This window comes from Marmota monax, unplaced genomic scaffold (assembly GCF_021218885.2).
Source record: "Marmota monax isolate L192 unplaced genomic scaffold, Marmota_monax_Labrador192_F-V1.1 WCK01_AAM20220418_F8-fsc00003, whole genome shotgun sequence".
Lineage (NCBI taxonomy): Eukaryota > Metazoa > Chordata > Mammalia > Rodentia > Sciuridae > Marmota > Marmota monax.
Window position 1 is genome coordinate 34132804 of NW_026694084.1, and position 19447 is coordinate 34152250.

The 19447-nt window shown below is 40.6% G+C and overlaps 1 protein-coding gene and 1 pseudogene across 5 annotated transcripts in view; one reads left to right on the forward strand and one right to left on the reverse strand.

Annotated features, from left to right (window-relative positions):
* Window positions 1-19447, reverse strand: part of Asap1 (ArfGAP with SH3 domain, ankyrin repeat and PH domain 1) — a 324201-nt gene that overhangs the window by 81580 nt on the left and 223174 nt on the right. For all 5 annotated transcript variants that reach the window (XM_046464612.2, XM_046464614.2, XM_046464613.2 and 2 more), the window contains 4 exons: window positions 10623-10697; window positions 10041-10090; window positions 3848-3977; window positions 2308-2393 (listed from right to left, as the gene is read on the reverse strand). In XM_046464612.2, coding sequence (XP_046320568.1) covers window positions 2308-2393; window positions 3848-3977; window positions 10041-10090; window positions 10623-10697 — 341 coding nt within the window. The remainder of the gene's footprint in view (window positions 1-2307; window positions 2394-3847; window positions 3978-10040; window positions 10091-10622; window positions 10698-19447) is intronic.
* On the forward strand, window positions 6966-7350 carry LOC124107024 (large ribosomal subunit protein eL27-like; annotated as a pseudogene).

Here is a 19447-nt window from a genome sequence, read left to right on the forward strand (position 1 = left end):
GCTCAGAAGAAGAAAGTTTTTAAACAAAAATCTGAGTAGAGAATGCTTTATAGATCCACAACATGCCTATTAGGAGTTCTGAGGGACTGGCTAAAGTAGGAAAAAAATAAAATGCTCCTTGAAAGAGAACCCCCACCCTGGCATCTTGCTATGATGGAACTCTGGGTCCAACCATGGGGGAACTTATAGTTGAATTTCAGTATAACCCAGTTCTACCATGAGGTCTTAGAACTGCACACAAGGTTCTTCACGTGCAGAGTTCTTCTTCTGCTCATACTTCTCTGTCCTAGGGGGAGACTTTCTCACCAGAAAAAGTCAGCCATCCTAGTCCAATCGTGAGTACTACTACCTCCTCCAAGGTACAGTGACCCACCTTCTCAGCCTTCCTGGCCAGAAGTGTCTCCTTTTATGTCTATGTCACCAGTCACTGTTTAGAATCACTGCTATTACTGATGTGCATGACCTAATTCCTGTACCAGACAATTAAGTCCCAAGAAGAGAACCCTTATTTAATTTCTGCCCCAGAACCCAGCAAAGTAGCTGGACTTTGGTAGGAGATTAATAAATATTTCTGAGCAGGGAGAAGCAAAGAATAAAAGAGTAAAGGGAGCTAATACAAGTTAGGGCTGCTCTTCTCATCTTTGCTAACAAGGCTACAATGCGTGTATTTTACAAAGCCTCTTATATTTGGAAAACTCATGTTTGTGTAGCTCAAACTCTCATTCAGACTTAGAAAATCTGAGATCAAAAAAGATTTCTAAAATCAGGTTAAATCAGATTTGCTACCAAAGTGTTGCTATTCAGAAGATCGAGAGATTCGCTTATTTTGGCAAAAGTTTCAAAGCAATAAAATGTTTCTTAATAAAATTGAAATTGATGAAAGATGAAAAATTCCACCCAAAACTAAAACCAGGGATCACCACAATATCCTTCCAAGTTTCATAATTGTCCTACTCTACTACTAAGTCAAAAGGAAGTTCCTAGTCTTCAGTACGAGCCTTCATCGGTCAAGTCAAACACTATCCTATAAATGCGGAAGCTATTTCCACTTAAATATATGCTTTTTATTTTTGATACACATTTATACGAGGGTAGAATTTTTTGAAAAGAGAAAAAAAGTTACCAAGTTAAATTTATGTAAATAACAATGTGATCATTAAAAAGCTTTTCCTAAAGAGAGACATCCCAACAACAAAATATATCTCACATCCTCAAAAGAACCCTAAGTGGTACTACAAACCTTACCCCAACTTGACAGATGAGGACACTGAGGTTTGGTGAAGAACCTGATAGTGAAGGACCTGATCACGTGTCTCCGGCTCCAGGGTCAGAACTTGATCTAATCTACTACATGACTTGAGCCTTATGCTGTTATCATAAGATTAATGCTGACCTCCCTAAATGTTTCAATTGTATATAAAGATCTGTCTAGATAATGCTACTATTAAAAGGAATAAGAGATCAAAGGGAATTATGTATTTAATGTTTTGGAGAGTAGGCATTGTAACCTAGTCCAAATGACCTTGACATTAATTATTCTACTCATAAATTTATATCAGAGCCATCTGGACCACTTTGGAAAGGTCCTTGCCCTATCTTCTCTATAATTTTTACCAATTAATACCAGACTTTAATAGTAACTGGCACATTTTCACATAACACTCTTCCTGAAAACTCATGCAAGTTAACCCAACAAGTAAAGAGGACGTAAACAGATGCGCTGCCAGAGAATCATGAGAAGAATAAAAAGGCAGGCCTGCAATGCAGACAAACAAAAGTAGAGCCAGCATACAACAGTGGATGTCTCTCGGAACATAATACCATTTCATAGAAATCCATGTTCAAATGAAAAGTATTCTTCATGCCCAAAGCACTCGATTTCACTTATTTAGATGATGAGAAAACACCCAAAACAAATCCAGGTGGGAATACATGGTGTAAATGACCCACTGACAGTAAAACGGCAAGTACGGGAGGAAAAGGGGCCAGCGAAAGGCCCCCATTGGGACAGGACTCCTGTGTCTCTGACACAGGCTGCAAAGGCTGGCCTGCAAGTTCAGCATGTCAACGGAAGACAGCGTGTCAAATGACCAGTCAGTTGTTCCATTTTGAGCTATTAATTTATATAAAACTCTGAAGATAGAACACAACACCATTTCTTGTCCACTGAGCTGTGGAATATCATTATATAGTTATATACAGACCTAAATGAAGGGAAAAAAAAAAAAAAAAGCCAAGAAAACCAATGAAGCAAAGGGGCCTTCCCTGGGCTACGGGCTAAGGCTATGACTGCAATGATCTACTTACTTGCACTGTGCGTGATAATACTTTATAAGGTTCTGCAGCAGATCCACACCCTTTTTGGTCTTGATTTCATTGACTTTAATGAGATACTGTGGAGATAAAACAGAATTTTATGTTGTTAATTTCAGGCAGGGTTCTTAAATCATGGGTTCAGGTGGCAAACCACCATACTGGGCTACACAAGTCAAAGAGCCTCAGTGGCTTCAGACAAGGTGAGCTTGATTTAGGGAATGCGGATTTGGCACAGTCAGAGAGTGTAAAACAAACAGATTAGAGCATTAGCATTTTATAAATTTTCACAATTAGTTTACTAGACAAGCGGAAATAAAACACAGCAAAACATTCTAGAACAGCTGAGCATTCCCCCTTGGTGCAATGCATTTCAGACTTATAGTTCACATGCTCCTGAAAGACAGCTCTGTGCAGAAAACAGGAGTCCCTTCAAGAAAAGTGACACTGGGTGCAGTGGCGCACACCTGTAATCCTAGCTACCTGGGAAGTTGAGGCAGGAGGATCACAAGTTCAAGGCCAGACTGGGAAACTTAGTGAGATCCTGTCTCAAAATAAATAATAAAAATTTTAAAAAGCTGGGGAGTCTTGTTCAGTGCTAGAGTACTTGCCCAGGATGTGCGAGGCCCTGGTTCAATCCCTAATATTACCCCTGACACCTGCTTAAAAAAAAGAGAGAAAAGAAACATGCCATAAGATACCAAAACTTATAATCCAAAGACGTGAATCAAAAAGAATTCTTGTAACTTAAAAATGAAAAAAATAAAAATAATAATAATCTGTTATTAATTCATGTAGTTAACTAAACAGCACTGGTTCTGATTTTCATTACCAGCCAAGATTTTTCTATTGATATTGTTTCTTGCTCACTTTATTTTATTATAGAAAAGATTTCATGATCAAACAAGTTTAAGGAGTCAAATGTTTACAAGGAAGAAAACACAAGAAAATTCAAGAGAGAAAAACTTGAAATGAGAAATTTTTCCATTTTAAATATTTTCCAAAAACTGCAAAAGCATCTCCATTACCCCAAAGCAGCCAGCATTAGAACAGGTTAGAACGGGCTAAGGTCAAGCGGAGCTAGTGTCTGGTGGGGACTCAGTTGGAGAATCACTGCTCTAAGCTTAGGCAGCATGCTCTTGACTGCATGTTTTTCATAAACTCAGACTTCCTCAATGACTCCTTCATTTCAGTCTTTCCTTCATTCCAACTGAATTCATGGTTAAGAAAAGCATGCTCTAAATTTTTAATGTCATCAGTGTTACCTCTCACCAAAATTTATCCCCCCAATCACTCACTCCCAAGCAACATTAAGGTTCTCACCAAAGAATCCTGTTTTGGCTTAAAGAGCCCCATAGGACCAAGGCTCAAAATATGAGACAACAGGGCAATGATGGATCCCAAAAGGCTTGGAGAAAAACGGAGATTAGAATCCTTAGGAAAGAGTCCCCTCCTCTAATGCCCCAACTGCCTGCTGACTGTCAGGACGCTAGTTACCAAGCTCCAGGCCAGAGATGGAAAAGTCCGTTCCTACCTCACACATTTGGAGCTGAAACAGGCGCCTTTCCTTCTCCATTTCTTCGGCAATCTCGGCTCCTGTTATCTCGGTGCGGATCATCCCGTGCTGTTTTGCATGTTCTCTTTTTTCCTTTTCAATTTTTGTACTATAATAAAAGCAGATATAATTTTTCTCCAAACACATTCATGCACAAAACCAAGAGTGAATCCTTCTGGTTTATTAATTCTATCAAATGTACCAGTCTGATGGGAGTTGGCGATAACAGGGGAGGCTGTGTGTGTGGGGTGGGGCAGAGAATATATTGGAACTCTTGGTACTATCTGCTCAGAAAGGAAGCCTTTTGGGCTGAGGATATAACTCAGTGGTAGAATGGTCCATCCTGAGGCCTCATGCATGCTGGGCAAGCACTCTACCACGGAGCACCCTACTACCAGCCACTCTCCCCTCCCCCAAAGAAACTCTTAAAAAACCAACACACTGATGGTCTCCCCTTTAAGGAGAGCCCCTATTATTTCTTAATGACTAAACATCAGGAGGCAAGAACTTTTAAATCAACAGAATCAACCCTTGGTACAAATCTAAATTTAAAAAGCACTGACACCTTGTGTGGGTTTTCATCTAGGAAACTTTATATTTTAAATTTAACTTTACACGTGATGGATCCATAAAAATTCTCTTATATTTTGGCTGACAGGGGGAATTTCAGATATTTTACCTTTTCTTGTGGGTAAAGCACTTCATGATGGAAATAGCAGCAGAAAGCTGGAAGAACTGAGGCTTTTCCGAGTTATTGATAGATTATGAGACTTAGAATTATTTCAAGACAATTAAAGTATATAATGAGTCTTTGTGGGTATGCATAAAAATTAGACAAAAGTTATTTTAAACTTGTGCTATTTTTACATCCCAACAGCATATTTTAATCATTTAGCCACTTATCATTAGGTTGTACAAAATAAGGATTCGGAAAAATCCTTATGTATAATTTGGGATTCTATGGAAAAATCTTTCAGTGAGAAGGGAAGGGTGAGGGGGTACCAGGAAAAAAAGAAGCAGGTCACATTAAATCTACAGTACATGAAGCCAGCACTTGGGTGACAGATGACATTTTGCTGGTCACAGCAATGATCATAACTCTGTCCAAAAATCCACTTAAATTTGAAAATGAGCTTCTAATTTCAGAAGAATCATGGATGTAAAGATTAATTCACTTCATCCTCTAGTCTTCTTTAAGTTGTAGTGGTAGCAGAGTGGGGAACCAGACACCACAGAAAGCCAGTATGCTCGTCTATATACAGATGCAGGGAAAACTCACTCTCAACAATGGAAAGTCTACTGCAGATCTGGCTGATTCATTCTAATTTACTAATGCTGTATTTAAGCAACTCTCTGATCATGACCCTGTGGCTGTCAAGAGGTATGATGGTGAGAATTTTAGCACAAAGAGAATAAATCTCAGTTCCCTGTGCACTGACACAGGTGCAGAGTGTTGCAGAAGTTTGAGAAGAAATGGGGAGGGGGGGAGGCAGGCATGAGTTAATAATGCTAGTGCTCGGTGCACCGAAGTGACTTGATCACGTGTGGCTATTTCTTTTTCCTTTATGGGTCCCTTCACATGTTAGTAAAGGCCTCAAAAAATCATGCTCTCCCTGAAGACAAGAACTGATGACAACAGGGAGGAGAGAATTCGCAGTGTTTGGAAGAGTAGGGCTGAAGAGGAGAGAAAAGTCTGGGCCTTGAGCCATGGGTGCTCTGCCTCTCTTGCTCAGCCACTTCCAGGATGTCACCACACTTGATCTCTAGGCAGGGCGCTAAGGGCCCCTGAAGACACCTCTGATGCTGACATCTGCAATATTCCTAGCCAGAGGGCCACCTTGGCGCCCTACACCTCACACCCAGAGGCTCTGTGCTTTCTCAATGATTCCTGTGGGTGAACCTGAGCATTTCATCAGGCCCTGGGTGGCTTGCTCTGAAATACGGACAAGCAGCCAAGGACTAGAAGACAATTGAGGACAGCTTCTAAAATCAGAGTGAGAATGTCCAAAACAATTGGAGAGGAAGGGAGAGAAGGAACCAAATGTCAAATCCTCAGCTAAAACAAAACATTCAAAAACCCGGTTGAGCAAAAGATCTTTTAGATATTAAAAAAACAAAACAAAACAACAACAACACTGTAATGTAATAACAGAAAAGAGAAGAAAAGTGTAAGAACAACCTAGGAAGCTCAACATTGAAGGATGAGTTGTTTGAGAAAGAGGTAAAAAGAAGAGCCAAGAGGAATTACAAAAAAATATTTCCAAAGCCGAGGAAATAAAAATTCCACGTGAATGCACACACCATAGCACATGAAGATTTCATACTGTCTTTTATAAAAAGAAGGCTAATGTTTTCTAATAGATAAATCAATAAGTAAAAAAAAACACATTTCACATAGGTATAAATGGGAGTCTGAAAACAGGAGTTTTTCTTAAATTAGCAACACTGGCAATTAAAAAACAAGGGAACTGCCTTCAATATTCGGACAGAATGGTTACACTATCAGGGCTTTTTATTCAGCTGAATTCCCTTTTTGTGTGATGGCAGGAGGAAGATAATCTGGACATGTGAGCCTGAAAATCCGACCTCTGTTAAAGCTGTTTGGTGGAAACTACTGGAGGTGTTGGGCCGGAGACACGTGGGGTGCACCAGGAAAGAGGAAGCAGATTTAAGACTAGAGAGGCCAAAGGCAGCCTACAACGACAGCTTACTGCGGATCAGATGAGCTCTGGGCATGGGGGTCTACAGACAGAAAGGAAGGAACTGACAGATAATTTAATACAAAAGATACAGACATTATTTTAATATGTGCAAGGTACTTTCTAAGCAGAAATACTACTGCAGGAGTCTGACATCTACTGGGATGCCACTACTGTTGCCCTTTGGAATGTCAAAAGCAAAGACCTCACTTTTTAAAAAATTTCTGGTATTGTTAACTTAAGGAAAAACCCCAATGTCTTTCTGGTTCCCACTTATTTGTATATGATATGTGATCATTTTTTAAAAATTCACAAAATATTTTAAGCAAATAAAAAAGCAAAAAAATCATACTATAAGAATGGAAATTCAGGCTGTAGGCCCAGATACTTGAGTCGAGATGGGCAAGTTCATGAAACAGGAAGGTGGTGCTGGTCCCGGCTGGACGCCACTCAGGGCAAGGCTGTCATCATGAAGAACAATAACGATGGCAGATCACACTGCCCCTGCAGCTACACTCTGGTGGCTGGAACTGACGGCTGTCACCACAAAATTATAGCTGCCTTGGGCAAGAAAATCGCCAAGAGGTCAAAGATCAATTCTTTTGTGAAAGTTTATAACTACGATCATCTCATGCCCACAAGGTACTGTGGATATTCCCTTGGACAAAACTGTTGTCAGCGGATGTCTTCACAGACCCAACCCTTAAGCACAAGGCCCGATGGGAGGCCAAGGCTAACTGGGAAGAGAGGTATGAGACTGGAGAGAACAAATGGTTCTTATAGAAGTTTCAGTTTTGAATTTGTTTGTTTGTTTCCACTATTAAAAAAGAAGAATGAAAATCCAATCAAAATACACCATTCAGATATTCATGAAAATATAAACACTGACGAATGGTTTAACCAAGAATTGCATGAACCACACTGGATGAACAGGGTTGGGAAGGTGATGGTGGCTGTGGAAGGAGCTAAATCCTCAGCTGCCACAGCAGCACGTCATACATGAACCAAGGAATGACAGCAAGAGAACACTGAGGGACAGGGACTAAAACAGCAAACAGGTCAAAGGGTTGGAAACGAGAGAGGCCCAGCAGGCTGGGAGGGTGGCGAGAACTACCGCATCTTCTTTGGAAGCACACTCACTGCCCCCTCGCCCTCCCTGCTGCTTGTGTCACTTGTGAGCCTTGTGCCTTTAAGTGCAACACAGATGCACCAAGCTTGCACTCTGCAAGACAACACAGGTGAGAACTGCTATGTGGGCCTCGGGTCCTTCCTAGAACACTTTCCACTCTGATGAACTTCTATAATGTTGAAACCATTGCTATTTGGGGTCTCTACAATATGCTGTGACAATAAGTCCTCACTGAAATGAGCACTGATATTTTATGTACATGTATTATTTTGACCAAATAAAATATTTATTATTAAAAGGTTTAATAGAAAGCTGGACACAGTGGCACATGCCTGTAATCTCAGCTACTAGGGAGGCTGAGGCAGGAGGACTGCAAATTTGAGGCCAGCCTTGGCAACATGGCAAGACTCTGCCTCAAAATAAAAATAAATAAGATTGGGAACATAACTTAGTAGTACAGTGCCCCTGGGTTCAATTCCAGTAGAAACTATTTACTGAGAGACTATCCTATTGAAAACTGTCAATACATTATCTTATCCTTAGAAAAAACCTTAAGAAGTAAGTAATTTTCATATTATTTAACAAGCGAGGATCATTAAAACATACTTTACTATTCTGGCTCAAGATCACAACCTAAAAATAATACTGAAGTCTGTGGTCCTAACCATTGTGTTTCACTGCCTCCTGGGTGCTAAATGGAAGACTGTGAACTGGGGATAGTGGCACACACCTACAGTCCCAGTGACTCAGGAGGCTGAGGCACTAGGAAGGCAAGCTTGAGGCCAGCCTCAGCAACTTAGGGAGACACCGACTCAAAAAAAAAAAAAAATAGAACACAAATAACAACAAAAAAGGACTGGGGATGTAGCTCAGCGGTAAAGCACCCTGGTTTCAATCCCTAGTGAGGATGGCAAGGGGAGACAATAGAAAATGTCCAGCCTTTTTTGGTTATTTGGAAGGTAATAATAGATTCTCTGTGTGTACGTAAAAGTCATTTTGTTTTCTGTGATGTAAACAAATGAGACCTATTACACAAAAGAGACAATTTTTGTTTTCCTTCCTGCACCACAAGAAAGAAATCGACCTATTTAGGAAAGTAATTATTTGAAAAGAATTTATTTAGCTGGGTGTGGTGGTGCACACCTATAATCCTGGTGACTCGGAAGGTGGAGGCAGAGGATTTCAAGTTCAAGGCCAGCCTCAGCAATTTAGCAAGAGCTTCTCTCAAAACAAAAAGGACTGGAGATGGAGCTCAGGAGTAAGTGTCCACGTTCAATCACCAGTGCAAAATAAATAAGTTAAAAAAATAAATAGAAAGAAAGAAAATAATTTATTTAAATTATAAAAGCAAAAACCTTCCTCAAGGTCGTATAACTGAAACCCACTGAACTCACTATTTGAATATTTTGTGAGTGCCCATGACCCACTTTTCATACAGAAAGAAATGGCCCATAGCATTGGTCAACCATTGTCAGAGCCTTTTGGTTCCCAGCTGCATTTTTAGCTGTTCATGCACAGAAGCATCCCTAGGATGGCAAGTGCCCAACAACGCACTCGTTACATAAGCAATTACAAAAGTAGCTTGGGAAACAAGCTTAGTCCTGAACTTGTTCTTCTTTTGCTTCTCTTTTCATTCCGCTGCTATTGCTGCCTTCCAGAAATGTCTTTATTCTCTTATGTTTACAGTTTCCCAACTTTACAGCCAAGAATTTTATTAAAAGCTTTAAAATACACACATCTCCCACCCTACTCTATTGCCTGATATTACAAATTTCCCAGAGTAGTAACAAAGGGCCATGGTGCAATACCTATGGTATGAACACCAGCCAGGCAGCATGCAAAGTGCTCACTTCCCTAATCCCTCCCTCTGGTCTCACCCCAATGCCCATGTTCTGCTGCTCAGGCTCTGGGGTAGACAGACCTGGAGCGAATGCCAGCTTGATGGCTACCACATTGTGTTTTTTTCTTTCTTTTTTTTTTTGGTGGTGCTAGGGATTGAACATGGGTACTTTAACACTGAGCTGTATCTCCAGGCCTTTGGTAAATTTTTTATTTTGAGGCAGGATCTTGCTAAGTTGTTGAGGCTGGTTTCAAACTTGCAATCCTCCTGCCTCAGCCTCTGGAGTTGCTGGGATTACAGGGGTGCACCACTGGGCCTGGCCATAACTACTTTTAAACTAGGTCAGCACCCCCAATTTAGGTCTTCCAAGGGCATACTAAGTGTTTTATTAAGAAGATATTAGGGGCTCTATCCTTTTCCCAGTTACTTTCTTATGAAACTCAGGACAAACAAACAAACAAACAAACAGCACTAATACCTAAAACAAAAACAAAAAACACTTACAACTTTGTCTCATAATCTTTCCAGGCTTTGTCAAATGGCTTCTTGAGATCCTTAGAAAAGAGAAAGAGAGAGAAAACAAAACAAAACAAAACAAAACTGAATTCGATTTATTTCTGCTTAAAAAGGACAAATAATTTTGAAATAACATTTTAGCAAAAATGACCTCCTTTATGGGCCATTTGAAACTTTTCCCAAGAGGCTTGGTGCACATTATACCACTTACTACACACAGAAGCCTGACAGGGAGGCAAGGTGGGTGCTCCTGGTCATGCCGCCCCAGAGCGGGACCCAGAGATTCCACGAGGCTGGTCAGTGGTGGTCACACTGGAGGAGCCAACACAGGCCCACCAACTGAGGTGCTCACAGATCTCCTGAAAGTGCCTACTCTCGTTCCTCTCTCTCTACCCTGTATCAAGCAGCACATCTTTTCCAACGATCGTTTTTTGAAGAACATTATTTTAACGCTAAAACATGTTCAGAGTACCTCTCAAGTACAAGTACTATTATGACCTTAACAGGAAAAAAAATATCAATCCTTCCAGTTAAAGTGAAAATCAAAAGTTCTGAATTTTGGACACTTACTCCTTTGACTCCCTTTAGGTCTCCTTTTAACAAGGAATCCAAGGTGAAGATCACATTGTGGCTCAGTCCCTGGAGCTGAAAAATCAAAACAAAGGAAAGATGGAAGACAGTTAAAAAAAAAAAAAAAAGGGCAGCAGTAAGACAATAAAACCAGCTCTTGCTGACCGAGCATTTCTCACACACAAACTCTGGAAGGCTCTGGAAGGCTCTGGAAGGCCTGGGGCCCCTTCCTTTAAAGGTACAGGGAGAGACTGAAAGGAGACGGAGCTGCTGCTCAGCTGAAGAGAAGAGCAACAGAATAACCAACCTGGGGAGGGACAGTGAAAGCAGCAGCAGTACAAGGACAGAGAAGAGCTTGTGACCTGGTCTCTTTAAGGAGCCTCCTAGTACCTTGACGACATCAGTTTTAGTGACCTAGAAATGAGGCTGCAGGGATCCACAGGACCAGATTACTGATGGAAAGGCCCATGGATCTCCTCACTCAAGAAACCCACTCAATCTGTGCTCATCAGTCTGTCTACCTGTCTGTTCACCTGCCTGTCCATCATTCACTGGGCTCTGGGCCACACACTACACTAGAAACTAGGTGGTCCTGGGGATTGAGCCCAGGCACTTTGCTGGGCCCAAGTGCTTGATGAGTAAGATGATCAGCTGGATGTTGTTCCTGCCTTTAAGGGGTCTGTGCTCCAAGGGCAGGGAGTGGGCGGAGCCAAGGCCGCCACACACTGCCATGCACGTGGCAAGACGTGGGGAATGTGGCGGGAGAAGGACTAACTCTGACCCAAGGGGCTCTGTGTTGACCCTCTGAACCACATCCACTGCGTGGGGTGTGAGATCCGACTGAGCAGATGTGTCAACCGAGGCAGTGAGAAGTGCTGTTCACACCCTGGTAACCCAGGAAGTGCTGAATGTGTTTATTTTTTAAATGTCATGGGGATGCTAAATGAGTAAGGCAACATGGGAACACAGCAGGGCTGGGAACGAGAAGACCTTTCCTTTGGCTCTGAACTTCTCCCCGATGCTTTCCTGTTGTTCTCAGCCCAGGCTTCCTGCAGCTCCTAAGTCACTCTAACCCTTCACTCTCCCTGAACCCCGACTAGTTTTACACACAAGTGCAAACGGTGGAAACGACCACTTTTCCTTCTCTTAGTGCAAAGACAAAGAGTCCTACCAAGACAATTCTGTCCAAGTGCTTCTGCCACCACGCCTGCAGAGAACAGCCTGAGAACAGCTGAGTCCACGTGTTCTGTGAGGGTTCAGGGCATTGGTTTTGGGGAAGTAGGGCAAAAAGCCCACTTAGATTTTATAATCGTTTGTGGCCCTCCAAATGGCCACAGTATATAAATGGTATTACATGTGGGGAACAATGAGGGGGGAAACTTCCAAAAAGGCTTTTTGGGGAAAAAGACGAAGGGTACAGGTAATGATGTTAAAAAATAAATAAAGTTGAAAAACACTGCCTTCGGTGTGAGAGGGAAGAAATAAAGATTAACAGGACTTGTCTTCTGCCCGAGATGGGCAACTTGTTCTGAGTTCTCAATTCCATTCCTGGGGTATAAGTCCCCAGCCCACCATCCACAGACTGTAGAAGTTTGTGTGGATGGTGGGTCAGTGAGGCTGAGGCTTGCCCTGCCCTCCACTACTCAAGCCAGAATCTACCCTTTCCCCATTCAAGAAGATCCCCATGTGATTTTTCTTCAAAGTACTCTTCCTTAAACACTTGTGTATGTATGCTTCATCTGTTGGCTATCGCCCCAGTTTTCAGGAGAGCTCCTTGACAGCAGGGTCTGTGTGTTCACAAAACTGTTCCCAGATTTCAGAACACTGCCTAGCACTGAGGGGTCGGACGAGAAGGACTTGCAGAAGGGAGGTAACACATATCATGTGGGCACCAGGTTCTTTTCGACAGGGCTATTTATTCTGATAGAAAGTGAAGGGCCCACCAATGAGTGCTGGCTAACACATTATGGAACTTTTAAACAGCCATAAAAATAAGAGAGTTATTTATGATTAACTTTGGAAATCTGTCCATTATTACTAAAAGGAAGGTATAAAACAGTTCTTAAGGTGCATACAGATTTTAAAAAAATTTTTTAGTTATAGATGGATACAATATCTTTATTTTGTTTATTCATTTTTATGTGGTGCTGAGGATCGAACCCAGTGCCTCACATGTGCGAGGCAAGTACTTTGCCACTGAGCCACAACCTCAGACCCAAGGATTTTTATAAGAGATGGAATGTCTGTGCTTAACTTATTTTTGAATCATGCACAGAATTTTATTTTATTTTTATTTTTTGGTACCAGGGATGAAACTCAGGGGCACTTGACCACCGAGCCACATACCTGGCCCTATTTTGTATTTTTATTTAGAGACAGGGCCTGAGTTGCTTAGCACCTCACTTTTGCTGAGAATGGCTTTGAACTCGTGATCCTCCTGCCTCAGCTTCCCAAGCAGAACTTGTTACAACTTTATCATTACAGGAAAGGAACTAGTTTGGAAGTTGAATAAATGAGAATAGTAGAATTTTAGTAAAATGAAATCAGTTATCTGCTGATATAAGTTCCTCCCAGGAATTAAAACTGGGCAAAGGTACAGAGTGGGAGAGGGGACTTTTGCATTTAAAAAAAAAAAAAAAAAACCTGTTTGCAATGTAACATATTGTTAGTTTTTAAAAAAAGGTAAAAATTTAAAAATATGAAAAGAATACAACTACAAATGTTTTTAAACTTATTATCCTAAATTATGGTTTTCATCCATGCCTCAAATACCTTGTGAAATGAAGGAAAAAAATACATTGCTATTGCTATCTTGAAATGAAAGCTGTATTACAAACCAACAAAGGAATTAGTGCTGAATGTGATAGTTGTTCTAATGAAAAAGTCCCTTCAAAGTCCTGTACTGACTACAATAGCAACCTTTTATGTCACCACTGTGGTCAGGCATGGGGTGTGGACGTAGTTGCACTGATTGAAAAGCTCAAGAATTAAGAATTCTTGGTGGAATTCTTGGTATTCTTTTGTTGGCATATATACACATATTCTTGGGGACTAATTAAAAAACCCACTTTTTTATGTATTATAAGTCATTATGTATTATAAGTCAGAATATTCTCAGTGATTGACTAGCCAATTAAAAGGCCACAGGAAAATATTTAAAAACTTACAAACTCTTTCTACCTTACATCTCAGGAAAAAATAAGTTTATTTTAAAAAACTGACAAAGAAGGTTGTCTTCTATGACAAGTACTAGCAACCCCCTTCGTGCCATTATAAAAACACAAAGTCAAAGAGGAAGCAGACCAATCTCAACAGACTTTAAAAGCCTTTCAAATCCACTGTGGAATTGTTCACCATTCATGGTAATAAAATTCTACTGATTTTTCTATTCCCATTCACTCAACTTCCAAACCAACTCCTTTCCTATAACAATAACGCTGAAGTAACAAGTTCTGTGCATGATTCAAGTCTGAAAGAAGTCTTAAAGGAGTACCACTTTTCCCAGTTTATTAATCAAACAACATTTTAAAAACAATTTCAGGAATGATGTTTAGGTATGGTAAATATGTTTCCTTTCCCCAAAAAATTACTATTTAAATTTCTTTCCTCTGCCAATACAGCCAGCCCAACTAGAAAACTGGAATAAATCAGACAAAGGGAGGCTGAGGTCTATCCTTCATTATGCAAGAAGGAACCTGTTTAAGCAAATAATTGTAATTAAAATTAGTGGTAATAAAAATAACCATTTTCTTCTCAGAACTGCTCAATGCTGACAGACATTATACAAACAGCCCCCACAATCCCAGCCACTGAAAAAGACTTCATGAAAGTTTTCCTCTAAGTACACAAACTTAAAATATATTCTGCCTTGATTTTGTTCTTTACCCTCTCATTCAGCTTTACCACAGTCGGAACATTCCTGTTGGCTTACTGATACACTGCCTTTCTCCTCAGAGGGCAGGGAGGGCCCTGGTCTTTTTGTTCCATGAGTGCCCATCCTTTGCAGCAGTCCCAGAGCAGTGGCAGGCCACAGCCAGGCTCCGAGCCCCTCCGTGGGCCACCTGGTTGACGCCTGAGTGGCCCTGCTGCAGTTGTGGGAAAGCCAGGAGCCAGCAATGCCTCCATTTCTTGCCTCTGAGAAGAGGCGAGAACCGCACAGCCCCACAAAGGGGACTTCCACCATACACCTACGTGCATGGAAGACTTTATTAATTAGCGAGGACGCAATCTGCCTGCTTTGTCACCCTGCGCTAATTGACAGTCTCTCTCTGCTGCTCACTGGTTCTCCTTCTTCTTCTGGTCAACACATAGAAACAGTTTCTCTGCAAGTAAAGCTAATGCAAATCTGCTGACTTGCTTAACACGCTGGAAAATCCAATTAAAATAATGAGCCATTTCTCAGTGCCTAAGCCTGCAATTCCCTGGTATAAATTAGGTATTCTGTCTATGTGTTAACTCTTTCATGCCCTGGACAGCTATGTACTTCCTACCTTAAAGCTATCTAAAACTGTGCCTTGTCGGTATGCCACTTTCTAGGATATTGTGATATAGAACAAAGAAACCCAGCGGTACCTGGCCACTCAACACTCCTGGAGTGGGTGACTCTGGCAAACTGTTTGACCTTGCTGGTGTCTGAGCACTTTCTTCAACTGGCCCACACCAGTGGATTGGACCAAGGCAGAACTGACACCAGGGAAGCACCACTTCACTCCCATCCACACTGATAAAAATTCTGTCGACTATTCTATTTCCATTTACTCAACTTCCATATCATTTGTCTTCAGTAATAAAGTTAACGTGAGTTCTTTACATGAAGCCCCAGTGCGGGATGCTTTTATTAGCACCCTCTCCTTATTTGCTCCTGACGACCCCACAAGGTATCATTAAGAAACTTGCTCAAACACACACATCCAGTTAAGTGGAAGGATCAATCAATAAACCAGGTGTAGCTCCATAGTCAATAAACTGTTCATAACACTATCTTCTTAGAGATATCAGAATATTCTAAAGACAAATATATACCATATACATGGAATGGACAATTGTTACCAGTCATTACTGACCTATTAAACTAAGACTGATTTTATTTGGTTGCACAGGCATTGAGGGAAAATAGGGATATTTGCTAACAGATTGAGGGCACTTCCACATCCAAGAGTGGGTTACTGCTACCACCTGATCCGCTGCTCAGGGATTTGAAGAGTATATTGCTCAGCTGCCAGAGTGACGGTTCACACAGTTCCCAGGTGCTAGGTGTGCACCTGGGAAAATTACTCAACCTTTTGGGAACTGACCTCCTGGAATGTGAAGTGGGAATGATAAAACCCACTCCATATGCTACCAAAGGGATGTGAGAGAGAGTCCATAGATATAAATGAATGCAAAATGTCAGAAACAAGACACACTCAATAAAATGTAACTAGGCTATTTTCATAGATTTCTTTACACCTTAAAGGCTAAGTAAAACGGCAAACTATAATAATATTTCAGGTACTTTTAAGGCTATAAAACACTCTTTATACTTATCACACCACATTCTCTCCATTTCTGTCTCCTAGTTCTTGTTTCCTGGCCTCATTCTGTAAGACAGTCACTATAAAATGAAAGATCCCATTATACCCTGTTTCATTTAAGCAGAGCAGCCTGAATTACATTGTTTTTTAAAACGACAGACAGTAGGTACTGTGTTTAACATATTATCTAAAGTTACTATTCAAAATAATTCTATTGAATGGGTCTTAGTCTCACTAAACAAATGAGGAAAACAGGTTCAGAGAGATTAGGAACTTGCCTAAAATCAAACAGTGAGCAGAATAGATGGTCAAGTTAATAATAAAGATCTGTTCTCCAAAGTCGAGTCTCTTTTCCTACTATAATCTTTTTGAAAATGTTTTTTATTAGTGCATTATAGCTATATAGAATAGTGAGGTTCATTTTGACATAATCACACCTGTGTAGAATATAATTTGCTCCATTTCAGTCCCCAGTACTTACTTCCTCCCTTCCCTTCTCCCCTCTGCATGATCCCTCTACTCCCCTGGCCTTCACCCATCTATTTTCTGGTTTTACAAATTGGTACTTTACAGGTATACACAAAGGTGAAATTCACTGTGGTACATGCACACAGCATAATTTGGTCAACCTCATTCCCCGGTTCCTTCCCTTTCTCCCACCACCCTTAACCTCCCCTCCTCCACTCATCTCCCTTCCATTTTCATGGGGTCCCCACCACCCCTTTTCCTCCTTATTTTGCTCCAGCTTCTGCATATGAGAGAAAACATTTGACCCTCGACTTTCTGAGTCAGGCTTATTTTACTTAGGATGATGTTCTCCAGTTTCATCCATTTTTCAGCAAAGGCCATAATTTCATTCTTCTTTATAAATGAGTAAAACTTCACTGGGTACATAAACCACATTTTCTTTATCCAGTCATCTGTTGATGGGTACCTGGGCTGGTCCCATAACTCAGCTATTGTGAGCTGTGTTGCTAGAAACACTGATGTGCCTTTATCACTGTGGTGTGCTGACTTTAGTTCTTTTGGATAAGTACCAAGGAGAGGGATGCCTGGGGCAGATGGTGGTTCTATTCTAGTCTTTTTGAGGAATCTTCATACTACTTTCCAGAGTGGCTGTACTAATTCGCAGTCCCACCAACAAAGTGATTGTACCCTTTTCCCCACATCCTCACCAGCATTTATTATTTGTATTCCCGATGACTGCCATTTGACTGGAGTGAGATGAAATCTCAATATAGATTTGATTTGTACTTTCTTGATTGCTAGGAGTGTTGGACACTTGGGTTGGCCATATACATATTTCTTCTTTCAAGAAATGACTGTTTAGTTCTTTTGCCCATTTATTGATTGGGTTGTTTTTTAGTGTTAAGTTTTTTGAATTCTTTATATACTGTGAATATTAATCCCTGTCAGAGGAATAGCTGGCAAAGAACTTCTCCCATTCTGTACGTTTATACTTGTTTCTTTTGCTGTGCAGCTTTTAAATTTGATGTTATCTCTCTTACTGATTCTTGGTTTTATTTCTTGAGCTATTTGGGTGTCTTGTTAAGGAGGTTGGTGCCTGTAGCAACATGTAGGAGTGTGAATCCTGTTTATTTATTTATTTTGGGGCAGCAGTTGGAAAGTTTCTGATCTAATTCTTAAGTCCTGATCTACTTTGAGTTGACTTTTGTGCAGGGTGAAAGATAGGGATCTACTTTCAGTCTTTTACATATAGATATCCAGTTTTCCCAGCATCATTTTGTTAGAAAAGGCATCTTTTCTCCAACATGTCTTTTTTAGTAACTTTGAGAAGTATCAGATGACTTTAAGTATATGGGTTTGACTCTGTGTCTTCTATTTCATTCCATTGGTCATTAAGTCTGTTTTTTTCTTTTACCAGGGACTGAACCAAGGGGTGCTCAACCCCTAAGCCACATTCCCAGCAGCACTGAGTCAGGGTCTTGCCAAGTTGCTTAAGGCCTTGCCAAGCTGTTGAGGATGGCTTTGAACTTTTGATCCTCCAGCCTCAGCCTCCTGAGTTGCTGGGATTACAGGCGTGTGACACCACACCCAGCTTCAAGACTGCTTTGACGCCAATACCATGCTGGTTTTATTCCTATAGCTCTGTAGTATAACTTAAAATCAGGTGTTGTGATTCCTCTTTTTTTTTTTTTTTTTTTTTTTTTAATTTTGCTCAGAATTGCTTTGTATATTCTGGGTCTTTTTCTCCTCCAAATGAATTCCTAGGTCTGAAGAACACTGTTGGTATTTTGATGGGGATTGCATTGAAAGTGTTTATTGTTTTTGGTAGTGCAGGCATTTTGACAATATTTATTCTGTCTATCCAAGAACATGGGAGGTCTTTCCATTTTCTTTCTTTTTTTTTTAATATTTATTTTTTTTTAGTTGTAGTTGGACACAATACCTTTATATATTTTTATGTGGTGCTGAGGATGGAACCCAGGGCCTCGCACATGCTAGGCAAGCGCTCTACTGCTGAGCCACCACCCCCGCCTCAGTCTTTCCATTTTCTAAGGTTGATTTCAATATTTCATTCAGTGTTCCAGAGTTTTCATTTTAGAGGTATTTTACTGCCTTGATTAGGGTTATTCCTCATTTCTTTTTCTTTTTTTAAAGGTTATTATGAGTGGAATAGTTTTTCTGATTTCTCTCAGCAGGTTCATTATTGGAGTATAAGAAAGCTATTGGTTTTTGTATGTTGATCTCATATCCTGGTACTTCACTGAATTTGTTTATCAGCTCTGGAAGTCTTCTGGTGAAGTTGTTTGGGTCTTCTAGATAAAAGATCATGTCATCAGCAAACAGATAACTTGAGCTCTTCTTTTCCTATTTGCACTCCTTTATTTTCCTTCTTTGCCTAATTGCTCTGGCTAGAGTTCCAGGAACTATAGTGAATATGAGTGGTTAGAGGGGACATCTTTGTCCTGTTCCTGATTTTAGAGGTAATGCCTTATTTTTCTCCATTCAGTATGACATTTGCCTTTAGTTTGTCAAATATATCCTTTGTAATGCTGAGGGAGGGAGGGAGGGAGGGAGGGAGGGAGGGAGGGAGGAAGGAAGGAAAAAAGCTCTTTCTATAACTAGTTTCTTCAGGATTTTAAAAAAGGTGCTGGATTTTTATCAAAGGCTTTTTCTGCATCTACTGAGATGATCATTTGATTCTTGTCCTTAATTCTGTGGTAAATTACATTTACTGTCCTGGTATCATCTTTTTTTAAAGTGATTATCAGATTACATCACTCTCCTGCTTCACACTCATCACTGCTTCCCAGAGAACTGGATTCAAACGCAAACTTCCAGTTTAGA